The sequence below is a fragment of the Dreissena polymorpha genome, chromosome 8 (assembly GCF_020536995.1).
Source record: "Dreissena polymorpha isolate Duluth1 chromosome 8, UMN_Dpol_1.0, whole genome shotgun sequence".
Classification (NCBI taxonomy): Eukaryota; Metazoa; Mollusca; class Bivalvia; order Myida; family Dreissenidae; genus Dreissena; species Dreissena polymorpha.
In genome coordinates, this window is record NC_068362.1 from 46917880 (window position 1) to 46937983 (window position 20104).

Consider the following 20104-nt stretch of genomic DNA (forward strand, 5'->3'; position numbering starts at 1 on the left):
ACTTTTAACTGAAGGTTTTACCATATGTTTTCACAGGACATGTTTCAATTAAATTGTTATTTTTTTGTATTTAGTATTTTTATACAATGATAAAGTGACATTGTAAAAGTTATTGGACCTCAACATGTCCGGTAAGATGTTTTTGTCTTTGGTTGAAAAAAGGTACACTTCCTTCCTTCGATTTATTTGTAAATGATTGATATTAAGGTGGCACTGACCTTCAGGCATTTATATATTAAAATACACTTATGATGTATATTGGCCATGCTCTGTGAAAAGGGGGTTTAATGCATGGGCGTAAAATGTCGTTCCAGATTAGCCTGTGCAGTCCCAACTGGCTAATCAGGGATGACACTTTCCGCTTTTATGATATTTTTAATATACAGACAGTCTCTTCTTAGCAAAAATCCAATTAAAGCAGAATGTTTTGTCCTTGATTAGCCTGTGCAGACTGCACTGGCTAATCTGGAAAGACACTTTACACATATGCCTTAAACCCTCTTTCACAGAGCGGGACTTATTGATATGAATATGTGATGCTGCATGATAGTTTTTGTGTTACATTTTTCCAATCCTTCAAATCCTTCTAACAGCTAACCAAAGCATGGCCTCTCTTCGTTTCCTCTGGCATTCTTTTAGCAGTTTTAGACTGAATCATGCAGTCTGTTAATTTGTCTCTTTTTGATAATTTATTTGTTTTATAGATGTATTTTTACCTAGTTTCTTTGGTTGTTTTTAGGTTTTAAAGATAGTTTGTTACATGTTTATTTGACAGCTTCACATAGCCCCAAAACCCGTCGAAAGAAGTTGAATGTACGCATGAAAAGTTTTTCCCTGGACACGCCCGAACCACCCAAGCAACTTTTGGCAATTGACGAAAACACCAAGAAAAAAAGCACCTCTTTTACTAACACTTGTTTCGGAGGTAAATTGTTGTTTCCTACCTTTTAATTCCTGTGACGGTACCCTCAATTAATGCACAATGTTAGTCTATCACTGCACTTTGTGTCCTGTATCCTGTGTGTCCTCCGACTTTACCAAGTATAACTGTCATTAACAACAATATATAACTAAGTTAATTTACCCATGTAATTAATTAGCATTTCCGTATTAATAATCCAAAGCTATTGCTATTGTTTTAATACAACAGACTCATAAGATACATCAACAATAAGATAAAAATCTCTAAATAATCCTTCAATAACAGTTTGTCCTGAAAAAAATATCATTTTAGTTTTGAAATATGTGCTTGCGTCATGAAATTCATATCAGTGCTCTTATATTTAGTTAAATGCATTTCAGTTTGTTTGATAAATTTGAATATTTATTTCACTTTGATGGCTATATATGAATGCATTTTGATGTAGAAATATATCAGCTAAAAAGAAGTGGTATATTTGTTGTTAGCATGATCATTATATAAACATATATACACAGCTTAGTATTTATAGTCTATTACATTAAGGTATCTGTAATTTCTGCAGATTAACTAATTAACAGGTTTGAAGAAATACATTCTTACTAATACTTTGAGTTAATAATGTTGGCATTTCACCATTTTAAAAGGGCTCCTTTTATTTGACAATTAAGAATAAAATATTATTGAGTGTCCTTATTTAAAATAATTTAGATGTTAAATATTTATAAAGTTAAAGAAATGACTGAAATCATCCTTTAAATATATCATTATTTAGCAAAATAGAATCTTTAAAAACTATTTAAAAAAGGCTGATTTGTTTGGTTAACATTTGTTTGTAAGATTTTCTTGATTGCTTGTTTAAGTTGTAATATGACTCTTGCATGTATGTGTAAATATAACTACCATAGCATCTTGCAATAACAATAGAGCCGCATTCTGATAAAACTGGGCTTAATGCATGTGCGTAAAGTGTCGTCCCAGATTAGCCTGTGCAGTCCGCACAGGCTAATCAGGGACAACACTTTCCACTTTTATGGTATTTTTAGTTTCAAGGAAGTACCTCCTTACTGAAAATCAAGTTTAGGCGGAAAGTGTCGTCCCTGATTAGCCTGTGTGGACTGCACAGGCTATTCTGGGACGACACTTTACGCACATGCATTAAGCCCAGTTTTCTCAGAACACGACTCAATACATGATACATGGCCTTGCCTTGCTTGATGGTTTGAAATTAACAATAGATAATAATAAGTGAGGAACATATCCTGTGAAGTGTGTGATTTAATTAGCTATAACAAAATTAATTACTAATAAGATGTGATGGATCCATCAGTAGAAGATATGGTAAGTTTTCTATCATATTTCTTAAATTATTAATGTTTTAAAATACCACAGTTTTTAAGGGTACTGTTTTATATGCAAAACCCTTCGTAAGAAATAAATTAAATATATTGGTGTTAATTTTTTTTGTTAACAATACTCAACAGTATTGTGTAAGCAATATGAATGTTTTGATTGAGTAATTGATTGAGCAATTACATTTTTTTACTCCCAAGTAAATGTTGTTCTACATCTATAGAAAAGTTTCTTTTTTGGCAATAATGCAACAAAGGTCATAGAGCAGAAAATAGGTTAAAGAACTGTATACGAAATTCAACCAAATACTTGCAAAGATGCGTAACAACAGTCTAATTATATGCAAATGTCTGAATAATTTCTGCTTATTATTGCCTGACTTGCATGAAATCGCTGAATTCAACTAGGAAATATTGATGTTTGTTCTTCGCATCAATCAGCACTATTATTCAAGGTCAATGTACGCAGTGGGTTTTGACATTATGTGCAAACGGAAGTGATTCTGCAAGATGCCACATGTATGATCCTTGATGACATTAAGTTGCTGGTATGAAAATAAAAAATTACATCTCTTTGCTAACTAGATTTAGCATGTTGTTTTTTTAATGAATACAGACAAACAATGAAATTCATAAGGTTCTGTAAAAGGTTACATTATTAATTATTATGCCCCCCCCTACGAAGAAGAGGGGGTATATTGTTTTGCACATGTCTGTCTGTCAGTCCGACCGTCCGTCCACCAGATGGTTTCCGGATGATAACTCAAGAACGCCTAGGCCTAGGATCATGAAACTTTATAGGTACATTGATCATTACTGGCAGATGACCCCTACTGATTTTCAGGTCACTAGGTCAAAGGTCAAGATCACAGTGGCTCGAAATAGTAAAATGGTTTCCGGATGATAACTCAAGAATGCTTAGACCTAGGATCATGAAACTTCATAGGTACATTGATCATGACTGGCAGATGACCCCTATTGATTTTCAGGTCACTAGGTCAAAGTCACAGTGACTCGAAATAGTAAAATGGTTTCCGGATGATAACTCAAGAATGCTTACGCCTAGGATCATGAAACTTCATAGGTACATTGATCATGACTGGCAAATGACCCCTATTGATTTTCAGGTCACTAGGTCAAAGGTCAAGGTCACATTGACTTGAAACAGTATAATGGTTTCCGGATGATAACTCAAGAATGCTTAGACCTAGGATCATGAAACTTCATAGGTACATTGATCATGACTGGCAGATGACCCCTATTGATTTTCAGGTCACTAGGTCAAAGGTCAAGGTCACAGTGACTCAAAACAGTAAAATGGGTTCCGGATGATAACTCAAGAATGCTTACGCCTAGGATCATGAAACTTCATAGGAACATTGATCATGACTGGCAGATGACCGCTATTGATTTTCAGGTCACTAGGTCAAAGGTCAAGGTCACAGTGACTCAAAATAGTAAAATGGTTTCTGGATGATAACTCAAGAATGCTTATGCCTAGGATCAAAGGTTAAGGGCACAGTGAAAAAAAACGTATTCCCACAATTGCTGCCACAGCCCATATAGGGGGGGGGCATGCATGTTTTACAAACAGCCCTTGTTTCTTGAAAAAAAAAATAATTGGCATGGAAAAAACAGATACATGGTTGTTAATCAGGTTTTCTGTTATACAAATCCCTCGGTATAGTTTTAGTGCTGCATCATTAAATGTTGGACAGGTATCAATTTTGTATTTTGTTGCAAAATTTGGTCAATAAATTAAACTAAACCTACAAATATGGTAATGATTGGGTTTGAATCAATTGATCTTGTGAAAAAATTGTGCAAATGAACTAAGCGAAACTAACCAAATAATTTTTTGTCAACAAATACACGCAACTTGAAGAAACTCCCTTATACAAAGGTGTTACAAAGGTCAACCAACTGTGGTTGACACTGATTCATCTTGACTTTGCTTGTGCTTACAAACTAGCACTTCAGGAAAAATTAAAACAAATGCTCACCATTGTTTTCAGGAAAAGAGAGTCCGGAAGATCGGATGTCGTTTTCTGCGTCCAGCCTGCGCAAGAAGTTCGCCCTTGCCAAAGCCAGCTCTCTGGAGACGGAGGAGAAGAAAAACTGTAGTCTCTCACCATCACCTAAATGCTCACCTGTAAATGTTTATTTGAGATAACTGTCAACACCCCTTGTTAACCCTTTACCACTTAGAAATATTTTTTGACGCATTAATTTTGTAGTCCCTTAGAAAGTTAAATTTAATTAACGACCTTTCGTACTAAATTCAAGTTTTTAGGCTTCATTTCCAACCCTTTGATACTGATGAGCAGCAAACAGCTTAAAACCTGAACAGACTGCGAGTTACTCGCAGACTGTTCTGGTTATAGGCTGTTTGCACATAGCCATTTTTACTCTGCTTCTGATGTGGAAAGGGTTAACAAAAATAAAGGGGGTGTGTTAATGCTGGAGTCACCATGGAAATCAGTCTATCTTTTTTGTCTGTAGGTGTTCTCTTAAATTGTTCAACATGCAACATCCAGGCATAATATGAAGATGTTCATGTGCAATTTTTAGCTAACCTGAGCACAATGTGCTAATGGTGACCTTTTGTGATCGCCTTTTGTCCGTCGTGCGGCGTCAACATTTGCATTGTTAACACTCTAGAGGCCACATTTATTGTTCAATCTTCATGACATTTGGTCAAAAGATTGGTCTCAATGATATGTTGGATGAGTTCGAAAATGGTTACGTTTGCTTAAAAAACATGGCTGCCAAGGGGCAGGGCATTTTTCCTAATATGGCTATAGTAAAATATTGTTAACACTCTAGAGGCCACATTTATTGTCTGATCTTCATGAAACTCAGTAAGAAGATTCATCCTAATAATATCTTGGACGAGTTAAAAAATGAAGCCGGTTGGCTGAAAAACATGGCCGCCAGGGGGTGGGGCATTTTTCCTGATATGGCTATAATAAAACCTTGTAAACACTCTAGAGGCCACATTTATTTTCTGATCTTCATGAAACTTGGTCAGAAGATTTGTCCCAATGCTATCTTGGATGACTTTGAAAATGGTAACCTTTGCTTGAAAAACATGGTTGCCAAGGGGCGGGGCATTTTTCCTTATATGGCTCTATATGGCTATAGTAAAATCTTGTTAACACTCTATAGGCCACATTTATTTCCAATCTTCATGAAACTTGGTCAGAAGATTAATCCCAATAATATCTTGGACAGTTCAAAAATGATGCCTGTTGGTTGAAAAACATGGCCACCAGGGGGCGGGGCATTTTTCCTAATATGGCGATAGTAAAACCTTGTTAACACTCTAGAGGCCACATTTATTTTCCGATCTTCATGAAACGTGGTCAGAAGATTTGTCCCAATGTCATTTTGGATGAGTTTAAAAATGGTTTTCGTTTCTTTAAAAACATGGCCACCAGGGGGTGTGCCATTTTTCCTTATAAGGCTATACATGTATATGGCTTTTGTAAATCTTGTTAACACTCTAGAGGCCACATGTATTGTCCAATCTTCATGAAATTTGGTCAGAAGATTTTTCTTATTGATATCTTGGATGAGTTCGAAAATGGTAACGTTTGCTTAATAAAACCATACATGCCATAATTTTTCAGACCAATTCCGGGACATTGAGTTAAATTGTCCGGGACTTTTGCCGATTTTCCGGGACATGTATAAAATGTAGCGATATTTATATACATGTGCATTTTTGGTACGTTTTATTTGTTTCGCATCGTTAATTGCAAAAGTTCGAAAGCCTATCCGAAATACACTTGATCTATTAACGTCAAATTAAACATTACTACTTCCGTTACTAGATACAAGCCACGTGTTTTCAGTGTAAGCGTTCTAAACATAGATGGTGACATCACTGCGTTATTGTTAAGACCGGTGTGTAACGCGTAGTTGTTGATTCGCCTTTATTCATTTATAACATTTATATAATAAAAAATACAACAATACAGTACCGTTAGATCGTCAACTCAAATCAATTCACAATACATACAACCGATCACAATTAATATTTTACTCAGCGATGTTGGATTTCAGATGTGTGAACAACTATCCTTTGCCCGTACGCAGCGGGAAATAATGACGTAGTAGATTAAAGTCAATTAACAACCGCATTAAACAATGCCGCCTTTTCGGTTTGACCGCGAACGTGAGACAATCGATATGATAACAGGACCCCTGTTAATTGATCGATTTTGACACGTAGCGTAGTCTGCCTATTCGGGTAGGCATTGTCATGGAGACGCTGCAGATATACACAGATTCGAGGTGCAGTTAAGCCTAAGATAAGGTAAATGTATATATGGATTTTGTAAATTCCGGGACATTTGACAGATTTCCGGGACAGCGGGACAAGTTCTTCATTTCCGGGACTGTCCCGGACAATCCGGGACGTATGGCATGTATGATAAAACATGGCTGCCAAGGGGCGGGGCATTTTTCGTTATATGGCTATATATAGTAAAATCTTGTTAACACTTTAGAGGCCACATTTATTGTCCGATCTTCATGAATCTCGGTCAGAAGATTCATCATAATAGTATCTTGGACGAGTTCAAAAATGATGCCGGTTGGTTGAAAAACATGGCCGCCACGGGGGCGGGGCATTTTTCCTTATATGGATATAGTAAAACCTTGTTAACACTCTAGAGGTCACATTTATTTTCCAATAATCATGAAACTTGGTCAGAAGATATTTCGCAATGATAGCTTGGATGAGTTTGAAAATGGTTTTGGTTTCTTTAAAAACATGGCCACCAGGGGTGGGGCATTTTTCCTTATATGGCTATACAGTACAGCCAACGCGGAACAAACATAATTCTCGGTCACGCCACGGCAAGAATCATTAGTACGCGGTGGCCGCGGCGTGTGTTCACGCGGCGTATTGCCGAGGCAAGCGGCATCGATCCGCACAAGGACGCCGAGTCTATATTAACCTCGCATACTTTCGCAGAGTAAATCCACCGCGTAAGTCGCGGCGGACCCTGTGAAAAGATATGCACCTATATGTACATGTACATTTGTGTAGTGTAGAAACCTAGATTTATGCTACTTTCATAGTTATTATTTTCACGTTTTAATAGGCGATATGGCACGTAATGAGCTTGAACAAATTAGTGTTGAATTAATTACGCACAATGTTAATGTTTTGATCGATTCTCGAATGAGCTTTATTAAATTTGTAATCCGAAACACGCTTCCGAATTTTAATGCTAATGCGACATTAACAAATTCTAGCTTCAAATAAATAGTGCTAAAATATACTTTGTCTCCATAAAAAGCGCGCGAAAATTATGCAGACATGTAAAAAGTCGCATGGAAAGTGTGGGTGTATTTTGTGTTGTATAAAAACATGAACATCACGTCAGGCGATTTACGCGTGTTCAGTGGAAAAAAAAACGCCCCGATTGGACGTTATTCCATCACATCTTTAAATAGTATCACATGTCAAAATGTATTTGATACTTAAGAATTATTGCGAATGTTTGTGTGTCTTTAGCACTTTTATTGTAAATATTTACCGGAATTTGCTTTAAAACTGGAATATATGGGATTATCTATATGGTAATGATTAGGGATATCAACTGTATAATATAAACAAAATGAAACGACTTTATATACGCATAGTCAAACAAAAGTTATAATAAGCTGATAATTAACAAAACAACAATTTAGTGTTGATTATTGATGTGGCTTCAAACTGCTAATTGTCTCGGCTAAAATATAATAGCAAAAACAACAAGCAATTATAAAGCCACAATCTGCTGGAGCCTTGACCACTTGTAGGGGCAAAAACAGCTGCCTGGTCTCCTTGATGTCTCGATATGAAAGGGAAAATAATTGTACATAATTACGTGACCTTGTTTATGTGTGGAATATATACACTACAGGCGGGAAACAAACTTACTTGGCCAGACACATTAAATATGCTTAAATGCTAATACATGTTGTTGTAAAAATAAAATCCAAAACAAATATGTTTGTTGATTGTTTAATATAAAGACAATAATCATACGGCGCAATAAACGCACACAAAGTAACTTAAAGTACTTAAGCTGATTCTAAAAATGACAATGGTAAATGATGATTGCAATTTTATTAATACATGCCTGTGATAATCGTGTTTTGTTTTTATAAATTCGTTTTTTTTTTAATTTGCATTCTTTTAAAATAATAATTTTTTCTATCCCGATTACAGCCATTTCGTTAAAAACGGGAATGCAATCACTAAAAACAAAACAACAGCATGCTTTTTTATTAACTATTTTATCTATTTTTAATCCCCACACATTAAATTAATTATGATTTTAAATATTATTATAATTGTATTTTATTTTATTTTTTAATAACTTATCATTTTTAAGAGATTTTGATTTGAAGATGCGCATCGACTCGGCATCATCGCAGCTTGCCTCGGCATGTCTCGGCGAACAGATGCGAAGCTTTGCGGCGAAATGCGACTTGCCGCCGCATACCGGTACTGACGCGGCTTCAACGGCCGACTCGACATCAACTCGTTGTGCCTTGCTGCCGCTGATCGCTGATCGCTGTACTGTATATGGCTTTAATAAAACCTTGTAAACACTCTAGAGGCCACATTTATTGTCCAATATTCATGAAATTTGATCAGAAGATTGGTTTTAATGATAGCTTGGATGGCTTTGAAAATGGTTATGTTTGCTTGAAAAACATGGCGGCCAAGGGGCGGGATATTTTTCCTTTTATGGCTATATATATATATTGTAAAATCTTGTTAACACTCTAGAGGCTACATTTACTGTCCCATCTTCATGAAACTTGGTCAGAAGATTCATCCCGATAACATCTTGGACAAGTTCAAAAATGATGCTGGTTGGTTGAAAAACATGGCTGCCAGGGAGTGGGGCATTTTTCCTTATATGGCTTTAGTAAAACCTTGTTATTACTCTAGAGGCCACATTTATTTTCCAATCTTCATATAACTTAGTTAGAAGATTTGTCCCAATAATATCTTGTTATCTCAGTTGAGCAACTTTGGGCCTTTCAGGCCCTCTTGTTATTCTCCTGGTAAGTTGGCATAAAGCAGTTGCACTGGATGTCCATCATGAGTGTGTCCCTGTGGCATTCTGTTTTTTTGGAGTTTTTTTGCACAATGCTTTTACAGAGCTCCATATAAGGTTTTGTGAAATTCTCACGTTACTACCAGATTTTCAAAAATAATTCTTAACTCTGAAATTTTATTCTTAACGTTACAACTAAGTTTTGGAAAATAATTCTTAACTTTTTTTAATTACCTAAAAAATTAATAATAATGGTTATTTTTATGCAAAAAATCAAAATAAACATACTTGCAACTTTATTTATACGAGTTCAACAGTGTCTATTCGGTATTATACAATTTTATTTTTCAAATACCTTAATATGCCCAAACTGTGCTTAGATTGCATGCCTTTGATGAATTTTTACATATTTCACAATTAAAACGGGTCTCCCCTTCAATCTTTTTAACGATTAGCCACGGGAATTGTCCCTTCCACTCGTTCAATGTTTTTTTTGTTTGATTGGACCCGTTGTGTGGCATTTTTTTTAGCTTTTCCGACTGTGTCGGCAACTGAACATACAACATGATCATCGTATAAGATCTTTTCTATAATGTCTTTCTTAACATTCAACTTCGTCTCACTTTGCATACAATATGTTAAAATGTGTTTTTGCACGCTTTGCAGTATTTTAGGACTCTGGGCGCTGCCATTGTTTTTTGACAGATAGACTGTACACGCCGCTTTTATTGGAAAAAATGCGTTTTGTTAAACAAACCCAATAACCATTAGATAAGTACCGAAAAGATCTTTAATACGCGAAAAGAACTCAATAAAAATCAATATGAACCAATGTAAAATAATATTCGTAACTTGATTGTGTAATTCTTAAAGCGGGTATATACGATTTTGTCAAATATTTATAAATTTATATAAACTGTGTAAAAAACTTCTTATATATATATTTCAATATAAATTAAATAAAAGTTAAGAAGAACATGTGTCGAAAAATGCGAAATAAGCCAGATATTTAATTCTGAAATTGAAAACGGCTGTACAGCCGAATTCGCCAGCATGTATACCATACATGTACGATGTGCTTCTAAACTTAGTTTAACGGTTTATTTGAATTCCTGCAACGATATCTATTCATACGACACACGAACACTATCTCCGATCCTAATACAAAGACGAATGCTTCGGTTATTGTAGGAAAATATGTACGTCATTATCGGCTCGGGGCGCTAATTTGTCTTTGCTGCATTTAATGAAATTCGGCTTTAATGTATAATTTTTCTTACCTATTTTGTGTTATTGTAACATATTTTATCAATATATTACAATTAAACACATATAAAAAATCGTATATACCCGCTTTAATGGTACGACAAGATTTTAAAATAAAAACATAACAGACTTGAAAATAATTCGTAATTGGGAAAATACGACCCTTACCTGGAGCTATGTTTTAGATATTAAGCTGATTTGGGGCATGTGAGTCTACCTACATGACCTACATATGAAGTGGTAAATTGGTTACATTCTGTTGATTTTTGATGAAGATAGGGCTTTGACTGATCTAATTTTTTGCCAAGGGAAGCCAAAAGGTTTAAAGGGAGATAATTTGTATTTTTCATTTGGCAGGTACTATGTCTATTTTTGACAAAGGAAGAAGTATGTTTTTTAAGGGATATAATCCTTGGGAGGAGCTTCTATTAATAGAAAGAAAAAGGCACGGAGATTTGAGACAAAAGTGGATGTAGAAATTTTCTCTATAATTACAGTTTTCCGGAATTTTTTTACACAACACTTTCAGATATTGAGCTGATTTTCTGTATGTTAGTCTACCTGCATGACCTTCAGATGAAGTGTGAAATTGGTTCTGGCCCATTGTTATTTGGCAAAGTAATGGGCATTGGACTTAAGACATTTTTTTCAATAATAACTGTTTTCTGGATGTTTTTTACGCAACACTTTCAGATATAATGAGCTGATTTTTGGTATATTAGTTTACTTACATAACCTTCTGATGAAGTCTGAAATTTGCTCCAGTCCATTGACTTTTGGCAAAGTTATGGACCTTGTTGTCTTTAATATAGCTGCTGTTGGACCTCAAAGCACAGAGTCTGCATTGTGTTTCACAAATGCAGCTCTTGTAATCATTCTATAATTAAAATTGCAAAAATTATGCCCATTTTTAATTGTATACATAATACATTTTGTAAATGCTAACTAGTAGCAAATAGCTTCTTGTACACCACAACGTCCATCAGTGTTATATTTGGTATGTAAACTCCTATATTATTTCTTTACAAAGTTTTATTGAATCATGACCCCTGGGGTTAAATCTGGCCATGCCCTGGAGATCACAATATTAATATTGACTTCACACAAGACATAAGTTATCTTTATACCCTCTATTACAAAGAAAAATTGGCTATACTGGAATCATCATGGACCAGTGTCTGTCCCTCTGTCCTTATTTTCTTCTGTCTGTCGTTGAACACTAACTTGTACAAGGCATTCTCTTTTAAACACACAACTTGTACAAGGCATTCTCTTTTAAACACACAACATTTAAGTTTGAAGGCAATGTTTCTTGTGATATAAATGTTAACATGTGAAACGCTAAAAGTTTTAAATGTTAACCCCCACAATTAACTAGACCTTTTGTTTCTTCATGTATAGTAATATAAACAATCAGCAGAATACTAGTGGGAAACTACACAATTAATAGATTGTATATATGTGTCTTGTTCTGAGAAAACTTGGCATAATGCATGTGCGTAAAGTGTCATCCCAGATTAGCCTGTGCAGTCCACACAGGCTTATCAGGGATGACACTTTCCGCTTAAATTAGATTTTCGGTAAAAAGGGACTTCCTTTAAATGAAAAATACCATTAAAGCGGAAAGTGTCGTCCCTGATTAGCCTGTGTGGACTGCACAGGCTAATCTGGGACGACACTTTACGCACATGCATTATGCCCAGTTTTATCAGAACGCGACTTGTATGGCTTGTAAAGGGTATATTAGTTCTCTACAGAGGTTTGAAACATTATGCCCCTATGTTCAACATTGACCAGGTCACAGGGGTTACAAGGATATAGGGACTCATGCAGCAACATTACTTTATTATTTATATGAAATATATATTTTACAACAATGCAATCACAAAACTATAAATTAATTATATATCATATGCACAAATTAAATGGAAAACTTGTTTACTTGCATTTTTTATAGAAATCACAACGCAAAGACGCCAAAAGTCTGTATGTGGCTCTGTACAACTTCAAGGCCAAAGAGAAAGATGACATGGACCTCAGGTAAACAGCAGTTGATTAATTGCATACCTGAATTTCACCATAACCTCTGCCTCAAAAAGAATGGTTAACTTTTCAAACAAAAATGAAAATTTTCACACGATCAGAGTTAAAGTGTACTTTTCTGATCATTATTGATTTAAAAATGAATGTATTCTTCATTTAAAATTGGTAGAATCATTCTAACATAGAAAATATGCTTAAAAGATTTCAATAGCTATATTTGTCATTCGTGGCATAGCCTATTGTTAAAAAAATGTTTTTCTTTAACCACTAAAAAAACTAACATTTGTATCACACATTTAAAGCCACAAAAATATCCTAAATATTATATATGAGCCTTGCTCTCTGAAAACCAGGTTATATGCAGGAGTATAAATTGTCATCCAAGATAAGCCTATGCACTCTGTACAGGCTAATCAGGGACGACTCTTGGCTTTAATTGTATTTTTAGCTCACCTGATTGCTCAGGTGAGCTTTTGTGACCGATCTTTGTCCGTCTTATGTCCCTCCGTCCGTTAACATTTGCTCGTAAACGCTCTAGAGGCCACATTTCTTGTCCCATCTTCATGAAACTTGGTCAGAAGCTTTGTCCCAATGGAATCTCGGCTGAGTTCGAAACTGGGTTGTGCCTGGTCAAAAACTAGGTCACTAGGTCAAAAAAAGAAAAACCTTGTAAACACTGTATAGGTAACATTTCATGCCTAATCTTCATGTAACATGTGTCAAAATGTTTGTCTTAATGATATCTTGGTTGAGTTCAAAAGTGGTTCCGATCCGTTGAAAAACATGGCCGCCAGTGGGCGGGGCAGTTTTCCTTATTTGGCTATAGAGAAACCTTGTAAACACTCTAGAATTCACAATTTTTGCCCAATCATCATGAAAGTTGGTCAAAACATTGGTTCAATTGATGTCTCAGCAAGTTCGAAAATGGTCAAGATCAGTGAAAAAACATGGCAGCCAGTGGGCGGGGCAGTTTTCTCTATATGTATATAGTAAAAACATGTGAACACAGTAGGTCACATTTTTGGCCCAATTTTCATGAAATTTGATCAGAACATTGGTTTCCTTGATACGAGAGTTGAGTTCAAAAATGGTTCCGGTCAGTTGAATAACATGTCTGCTGGGAGGGGGGCAGTTTTCTCATTATGCCCCCCCCCCCCTTCAAAAAAGAGGGGGTATATTGTTTTGCTCATGTTGGTCCGTCCGTCCACCAGATGGTTTCCGGATGATAACTCAAGAGCGCTTATGCAAAGGATCATGAAACTTCATAGGTACATTGATCATGACTCGCAGATGACCCCTATTGATTTTCAGGTCACTAGGTCAAAGGTCAAGGTCACGATGACCTGAAATAGTAAAATGGTTTCCGTATGATAACTCAAGAACGCTTATGCCTAGGATCATGAAACTTCATAGATACATTGATCATGACTTGCAGATGAGCCCTATTGATTTTCAGGTCACTAGGTCAAAGGTCAAGGTCATGGTGACCCAAAGCAGTAAAATGGTTCTGGATGATAACTCAAGAACGCTTATGCCTAGGATTATGAAACTTCATAGATACATTGATCATGACTCTCAGATAACCCCTATTGATTTTCAGGTCAATAGGTCAAAGGTCAAGGTCACAATGATTCTAAATAGTAAAATGGTTTCCGAATGATAACTCAAGAACGCTTAGGCCTAGGATCATGCAACTTCATAGGTACATTGATCATGAAACTTCATAGGTACATTGATCATGACTGGCAAATGACCCCTATTGATTTTCAGGGCACTAGGTCAAAGGTCAAGGTCACCATGACCCGAAATAGTAAAATGGTTTCCAGATGATAACTTAAGAACGCTTATGCCTAGGATCATGAAACTTCATAGGTACATTGATCATGACTCGAAGATGACCCCTATTGATTTTCAGGTCACTAGGTCAAAGTTCAAGGTCATGGTGACCTGAAATAGTAAAATGGTGTCTGGATGATAACTCAAGAAAGCTTATGCCTAGGGTCATGAAACTTCATAGGTACAATGATCATGACTCGCAGATGACCCCTATTAATTTTCAGGTCACTAGGTCAAAGTTCAAGGTCAAGGTGACCTGAAATAGTTAAATGGTTTCTGAATGATAACTCAAGAACGCTTATGCCTAGGTTCATGAAACTTCATAGGTATATTGATCATTACTTGCAGATGACCCCTATTGATTATCAGGTCACTAGGTCAAAGGTCAAGGTCACAGTGCCAAAAAACGTATTCACACAATGACTGTCAAGGTCACAGTGACTCAACTTAGAAAAATGGTTTCCGGATGATAACTCAAGAATGCTTACGCCTAGGATCATGAAACTTCATAGGTACATTGATCATGACTCGCAGATGAAATAATGATGAAACTTGACCAGGATGTTTGTCTTGACAATATCTAGGTAAAGTTTGACATTTGGTAAAGATTGAATGAACTGACTCCTCTTAGGTGAGCAAACTAGGGCCATCTTGGCCCTTTTGTTTGTTAAAAGGCAGTGTCTTCTCAGAAAAAATCCTGTTAAGATGGAAAGTCCCATTCTTGAATAGCTTTTGCAAACTGGGCAAGCTAATCTGGGATGACACTTTGCTCACATGCATTAACCCTTTAGCACTTAGATACATATTTTGACACATGTGTGATCCCTCAGAAAGTTTTATTTAATTAAAGACCATTCTTGCTATATTCAAGTTTTTAAGGCTTCACTTCCAACCCTACAATACTGATGAGCAGCAAACAGCATAAAACCTGAACTGACAGGGAGTTACTCGCAGGCTGTTCTGGTTTTATGCTGTTTGCACATACCAATTTTCACTCTGCTTCTGAGTGGAAAGTGTGTAGTCCCATTTTCACAGAGCATGGCTCATATTTGTGCTTCTTCAGAGCTGGTTGGAGGGTAACTGTTACAGAAAGTTCTAAAAAACACTGGTGGAAGGTTAGTGCAATGTTGTGTGTGTCACATAACTCATGTATGTATCTTGTTCGAAATAATGCATGCCCTATGTTTACGTCAGTGTGACCGGAGACAGTAGATGCACACCTGCAACTCTGTTCAGTCCGTTTTAATTATAGATCATGACAGGATTTCATGATAAATTGATGTTTGTTTTCATGCATGTGCACTTGCAGATGGTAAATACTCCAGAATATGCAAGTTCAACCAAGTAGTCTGACTCATCAATTTTACATGTTTATGTAACTGATACATGTGTTTAACCCTTTGCATGCTGGGTAATTTGTCTTCTGCTAAAATGTCGTCTGCTGAATTTCTAAAATTATAATTTTCTTCGATTTTTTTCAAAGAATACTATCAGAATAGCAAACAGTTTGGATCCTGATGAGACGCCATGTTCTGTGGCGTCTCATCAGGATCCAAACTGTTTGCAAAGGCCTTCAAAATTCGGTTCCTGCACTGAAAGGGTTAAGTCGAACTAGCTTGCCTACTTGAATGGAAGGATCTAACAGAGCTGATAGGGGTTTTTATTTACTTCCGCTCCTACAACAGGCAGGGCAGGTGGATTAAAACGGATTATGTACATGTCCTGAAAGTTTTATCAGTTGATTACAATATCTTATTGACATTAAAAACTTATCTTAGGAACTGAATAAAGAGCAAAAATCTGTTCATTTAGTTAATTTGTGTATGTGTTATTACAGTACATGTGGATAGTTGTTAGTATTGAATGTGAAATTGGTATAGAATGTCTTGAAATTAAGATTGTCTTGAAATGTAGACAAAAGATTGCTCAAACAGTTATTACTAAAAATACAGGAATAGGGAAACAATTGACTGTTGCAATCGTTGTTGTGAAGGGTTTATTTCTTGCTAATTCATCTCACTTAAGTTCATCTGTAATACACAGGTATACAATCTTACAGGGTAGAACCCATTGGCGCTCTGGTTATTTTCCCGCCACATATGTGATACCACTTCAGTAGTAAATTTGTAATATTATATGCAACCTTACAGGGTAAAACCCATGGGCGCTCGGGTTATTTTCCCGCCACATATGTGATACCCCTGCAGTCAGACCAGCGAGTTTTCCAGGTGCTTCAAGCCATCAACCTCTCAGATGGCCAGTACTCGATAAAATTCCATAAGGATCAGGTTTGATTTTATTCAGCATCTTTCTAGGAATACTGGGCTTAATGCATATGCCTAAAGTGTTGTCCCACTGTTAACACATGCTGATCAGGAACGCCACTTTCTGCTTTATTTAAGGGGGTCTGCTCTAAACAAAAATCCAGTGTTGGCATACAGTGTCATCCCTGATTAGCCTGGGGCGACTTAACAGGCTTATCGGGAACAACACTTTACGCCCATCCAATAAGCCAAGTTTTCTCAGAACAGACACATTATACCCCTTGCACTGAAGTAGAGGAGGTATAATGCATAAACAATAAACGTCAGATCTGTGTGTTCATAGACACAAGCATGTTAACAAACATTAACCCTGTTCTAAGAACTTGGCTTAATGCATGTGTCCCAGTCTGCACAGGCTAAACAGGGACGACACTCTGCGCCAACACTGTATTTTTGTTTAGAAGAGACCTCCTTTCAATAAAAAATCCATAAAAAGGGGGAGTGTCGTTAAGCCTGCGCAGACTGACATTTTCTACACTGAGATTGAATCATGGTCATGTGCGTCCGAAATCAAGGTTTATTGGTAAAATCTTAGCTCAACAGGTCATGACTTAGAAAATCCTTGTTAACGGTGGCCACACTGGTTATAAATCAAGCTTGTTATGTCTATTTGAGACAACTCTTATTAATAATTAATTTAGTACTGAGGCATTTACTCCCTTTTGACTGCAAGGTTATTCTTGCAAGTTCAGTGTACTTGTGTGTATCATTCGGTTTTATTATTTATGTCCCCTTTCAAAAGAGGTGGGACATAGCAGTAACACTTTCAGCATGTCTGTGTGTCTGTATGTATGTGCAAATCGTTTTCTCTCAGCCATAACTTTTTCCTATATTGAAAGATTTTGAAAGCCACCACAAATGTCTGCCACAGTTATACAACGTGTAGCACATAGTACCCATCCCCTTTCCTCAAGAGTCAAGGTTACACATAGGGGTCCAAAGTTGAATGTTTCCATAAGAAAGCTTGATAGTTCTTTTCACAGCCATATGTTTGCCCTATTTAGATGGACTTTTAAATAACTTGGACCCAAATGCAATTCATCATAAAACACCCTGCCTATATGATCCAGGTTACACTTAAAAAAAAAATGACCACAAAGTTCTACCATGATTAGAATGATGACATCTGTCGTATACACCTAAAAAGTCAAGGTCATACTTAAAGGTCAAATGTAAAATTTCGCCTTAAACTGCTTTAGTTTGGCATAAGTGAAGTTCTAGACAAACACAGAATGTGGAGACATTTGTGCCCTATAGACACATGTCATGTCTTTCATATTGTTGTCTTTCTTGGTTGGTTTGTTCTAGCAGATTAAGCCTTCTACATTCTTGTATGTGCATTCAGGAATCTGGGCCTTTGCATGCTGGGAAATTTATTGCTGCTAAAATGTCGTCTGCTGAATTTCTAAAATTAGCATTTCTTCGATTTTTTTTTCAAAAAATACTATCAGAATAGCAAACAGTTTGAATCCAGATGAGACGCCACGTTCTGTGGCGTCTCATCTGGATCCAAACTGTTTGCAAAGGCCTTCAAAATTCGGTTCCCGCACTGAAAGAGTTTAAGTATAAATCACTGTGAAATTTGATTTTCAATACTTATGTTAAATTAGATCAATGTTTAGAAATTTCTTAGAAGCTTTATAAAAACAGACATTGGACCACATCTTGAGACTTGTATGTACCCTTTGTCAGTATTTAACAAAGATTTGGGGGAATTGGTCCCTTTCAAGTTATCTCAAATGTGGTTTTCTAAGTGAATGGGTAAATCCAATTATTTCTGTTTACAAAAGGGTAAAGCATTAAGCCTCAATAACAATTTTCTAGACCAAATATTTACTTGGACCAGATTAATGAAACCAGAGATAAAAACATTTATTTATGTAAGATAAAGAGATCTACCTATATATACTTAAGTTTTTTAATTCTCATTAAAATGATAAACAAAGCCTTTGATTTAGTCCTAGATTAATTGTAAGTAAATTGTAACCTTGATGTTGCTTGCATTTGCAGATTGTTCTACAGATTGGGGAGGCAATGGAGGGCATGATCCTTGTAAGAGCGGCCAACAATCGCCAAGCACTTTGCCCACTGCAATATTTGCAAGAATTGTGATGTCATTTCCTGGGCACCCCCCACATAGTCAAAGCAACTTTTCCAAAAATTGTGATAATTATATTTCTATCAAAATTATAATGATATTTAAAAGACCAGCCAGGGAAACTGCTCTCAGAGTTACGGTAATAGAGTTAATATCTATAAGAGACATTTGCTGTCATAGCAACGAAAGAGTTTGGAGGATGTAACCAAAAGATTTATTGACTTTAGTGTTCCTGACTTTATGATTATCTATTTTCCACATTCAATTCTTGATGTGGTCATTATGTCTGCCTCTCATTTGAGCACACTTGAGCACAAACCAAACACCTGTACTTTGAGCAGCTTTCTAATACATGTAGATTGGAGTTGTATGCATGTGCTTAAAGTGTTGTCCCAGATTAGCCTATGCCCTCTGCATAGGCTTATCTGGGATGTCACTTTCCACTGTTAGGGCATTTTTGTTTAACTCTTACAGTGCGGGAACCAAATTTTAAAGGCCTTTGCAAACAGTTTGGATCCAGATGAGAAGCCACAGAACGTGGAGTCTCATCTGGATCCAAACTGTTTGCTATTCTGATAGTATTCTTTGAAAAAAAAATCGAAGAAAATGCTAATTTTAGATATTCAGCAGACGACATTTTAGCAGACGACAAATTTCCCAGCATGCAAAGGGTTAAACAAAGTCTTTTCTAAACTACAATCCTTGGGCAGCGGCCCTGATGAGCATAGGCTTATCTGGGGTGTCACTTTCCACTGTTAGGGCATTTTTGTTTAAACAAAGTCATTTCTAAACTACAATCCTTAGGCAGGGGCCCTGATGAGCCAAAGGCTAATCTGGAACAATATTTTACCAACACATGTTGGGCCCAGTTTTCCCAGACCAGAGCTTATATGATCATGACCTTGCACATGTTTGTTAGAATTTCAGATAAAGACAATGCAAGCGTTTGATGTTCAGGCAAAAAAACAACAGAATACTGGCTGTCCCTTATGGTTGTAGTCTAGGTGTAATAATATGTACTAATAATAGGATTACCAAACCCTGACACTAGCAATTACTTTCAGACTTTTGAAAACCATTTTTCAAGACAAAAACATAGAAATACATGGACAAAATATGGGTCTCTATTCACAACAACATTTTAGATTTTTACATAAGCTTTAATGATGTAAAATATCATCTGTATCTGCCAGGTT

The 20104-nt window shown here is 36.2% G+C and overlaps 1 protein-coding gene across 1 annotated transcript in view; it reads left to right on the forward strand.

Moving 5' to 3' along the window:
• LOC127841228 (uncharacterized) overlaps positions 1-19397 on the forward strand; it is a 315075-nt gene extending 295678 nt beyond the window's left edge. Inside the window, exons 14-19 of the mRNA XM_052369887.1 lie at positions 776-925; positions 4287-4423; positions 12565-12647; positions 15550-15601; positions 16637-16774; positions 18821-19397. Coding sequence (XP_052225847.1) covers positions 776-925; positions 4287-4423; positions 12565-12647; positions 15550-15601; positions 16637-16774; positions 18821-18922 — 662 coding nt within the window. The 3' untranslated portion in view covers positions 18923-19397. The remainder of the gene's footprint in view (positions 1-775; positions 926-4286; positions 4424-12564; positions 12648-15549; positions 15602-16636; positions 16775-18820) is intronic.
• The last annotated feature ends 707 nt before the right edge of the window (positions 19398-20104 follow it).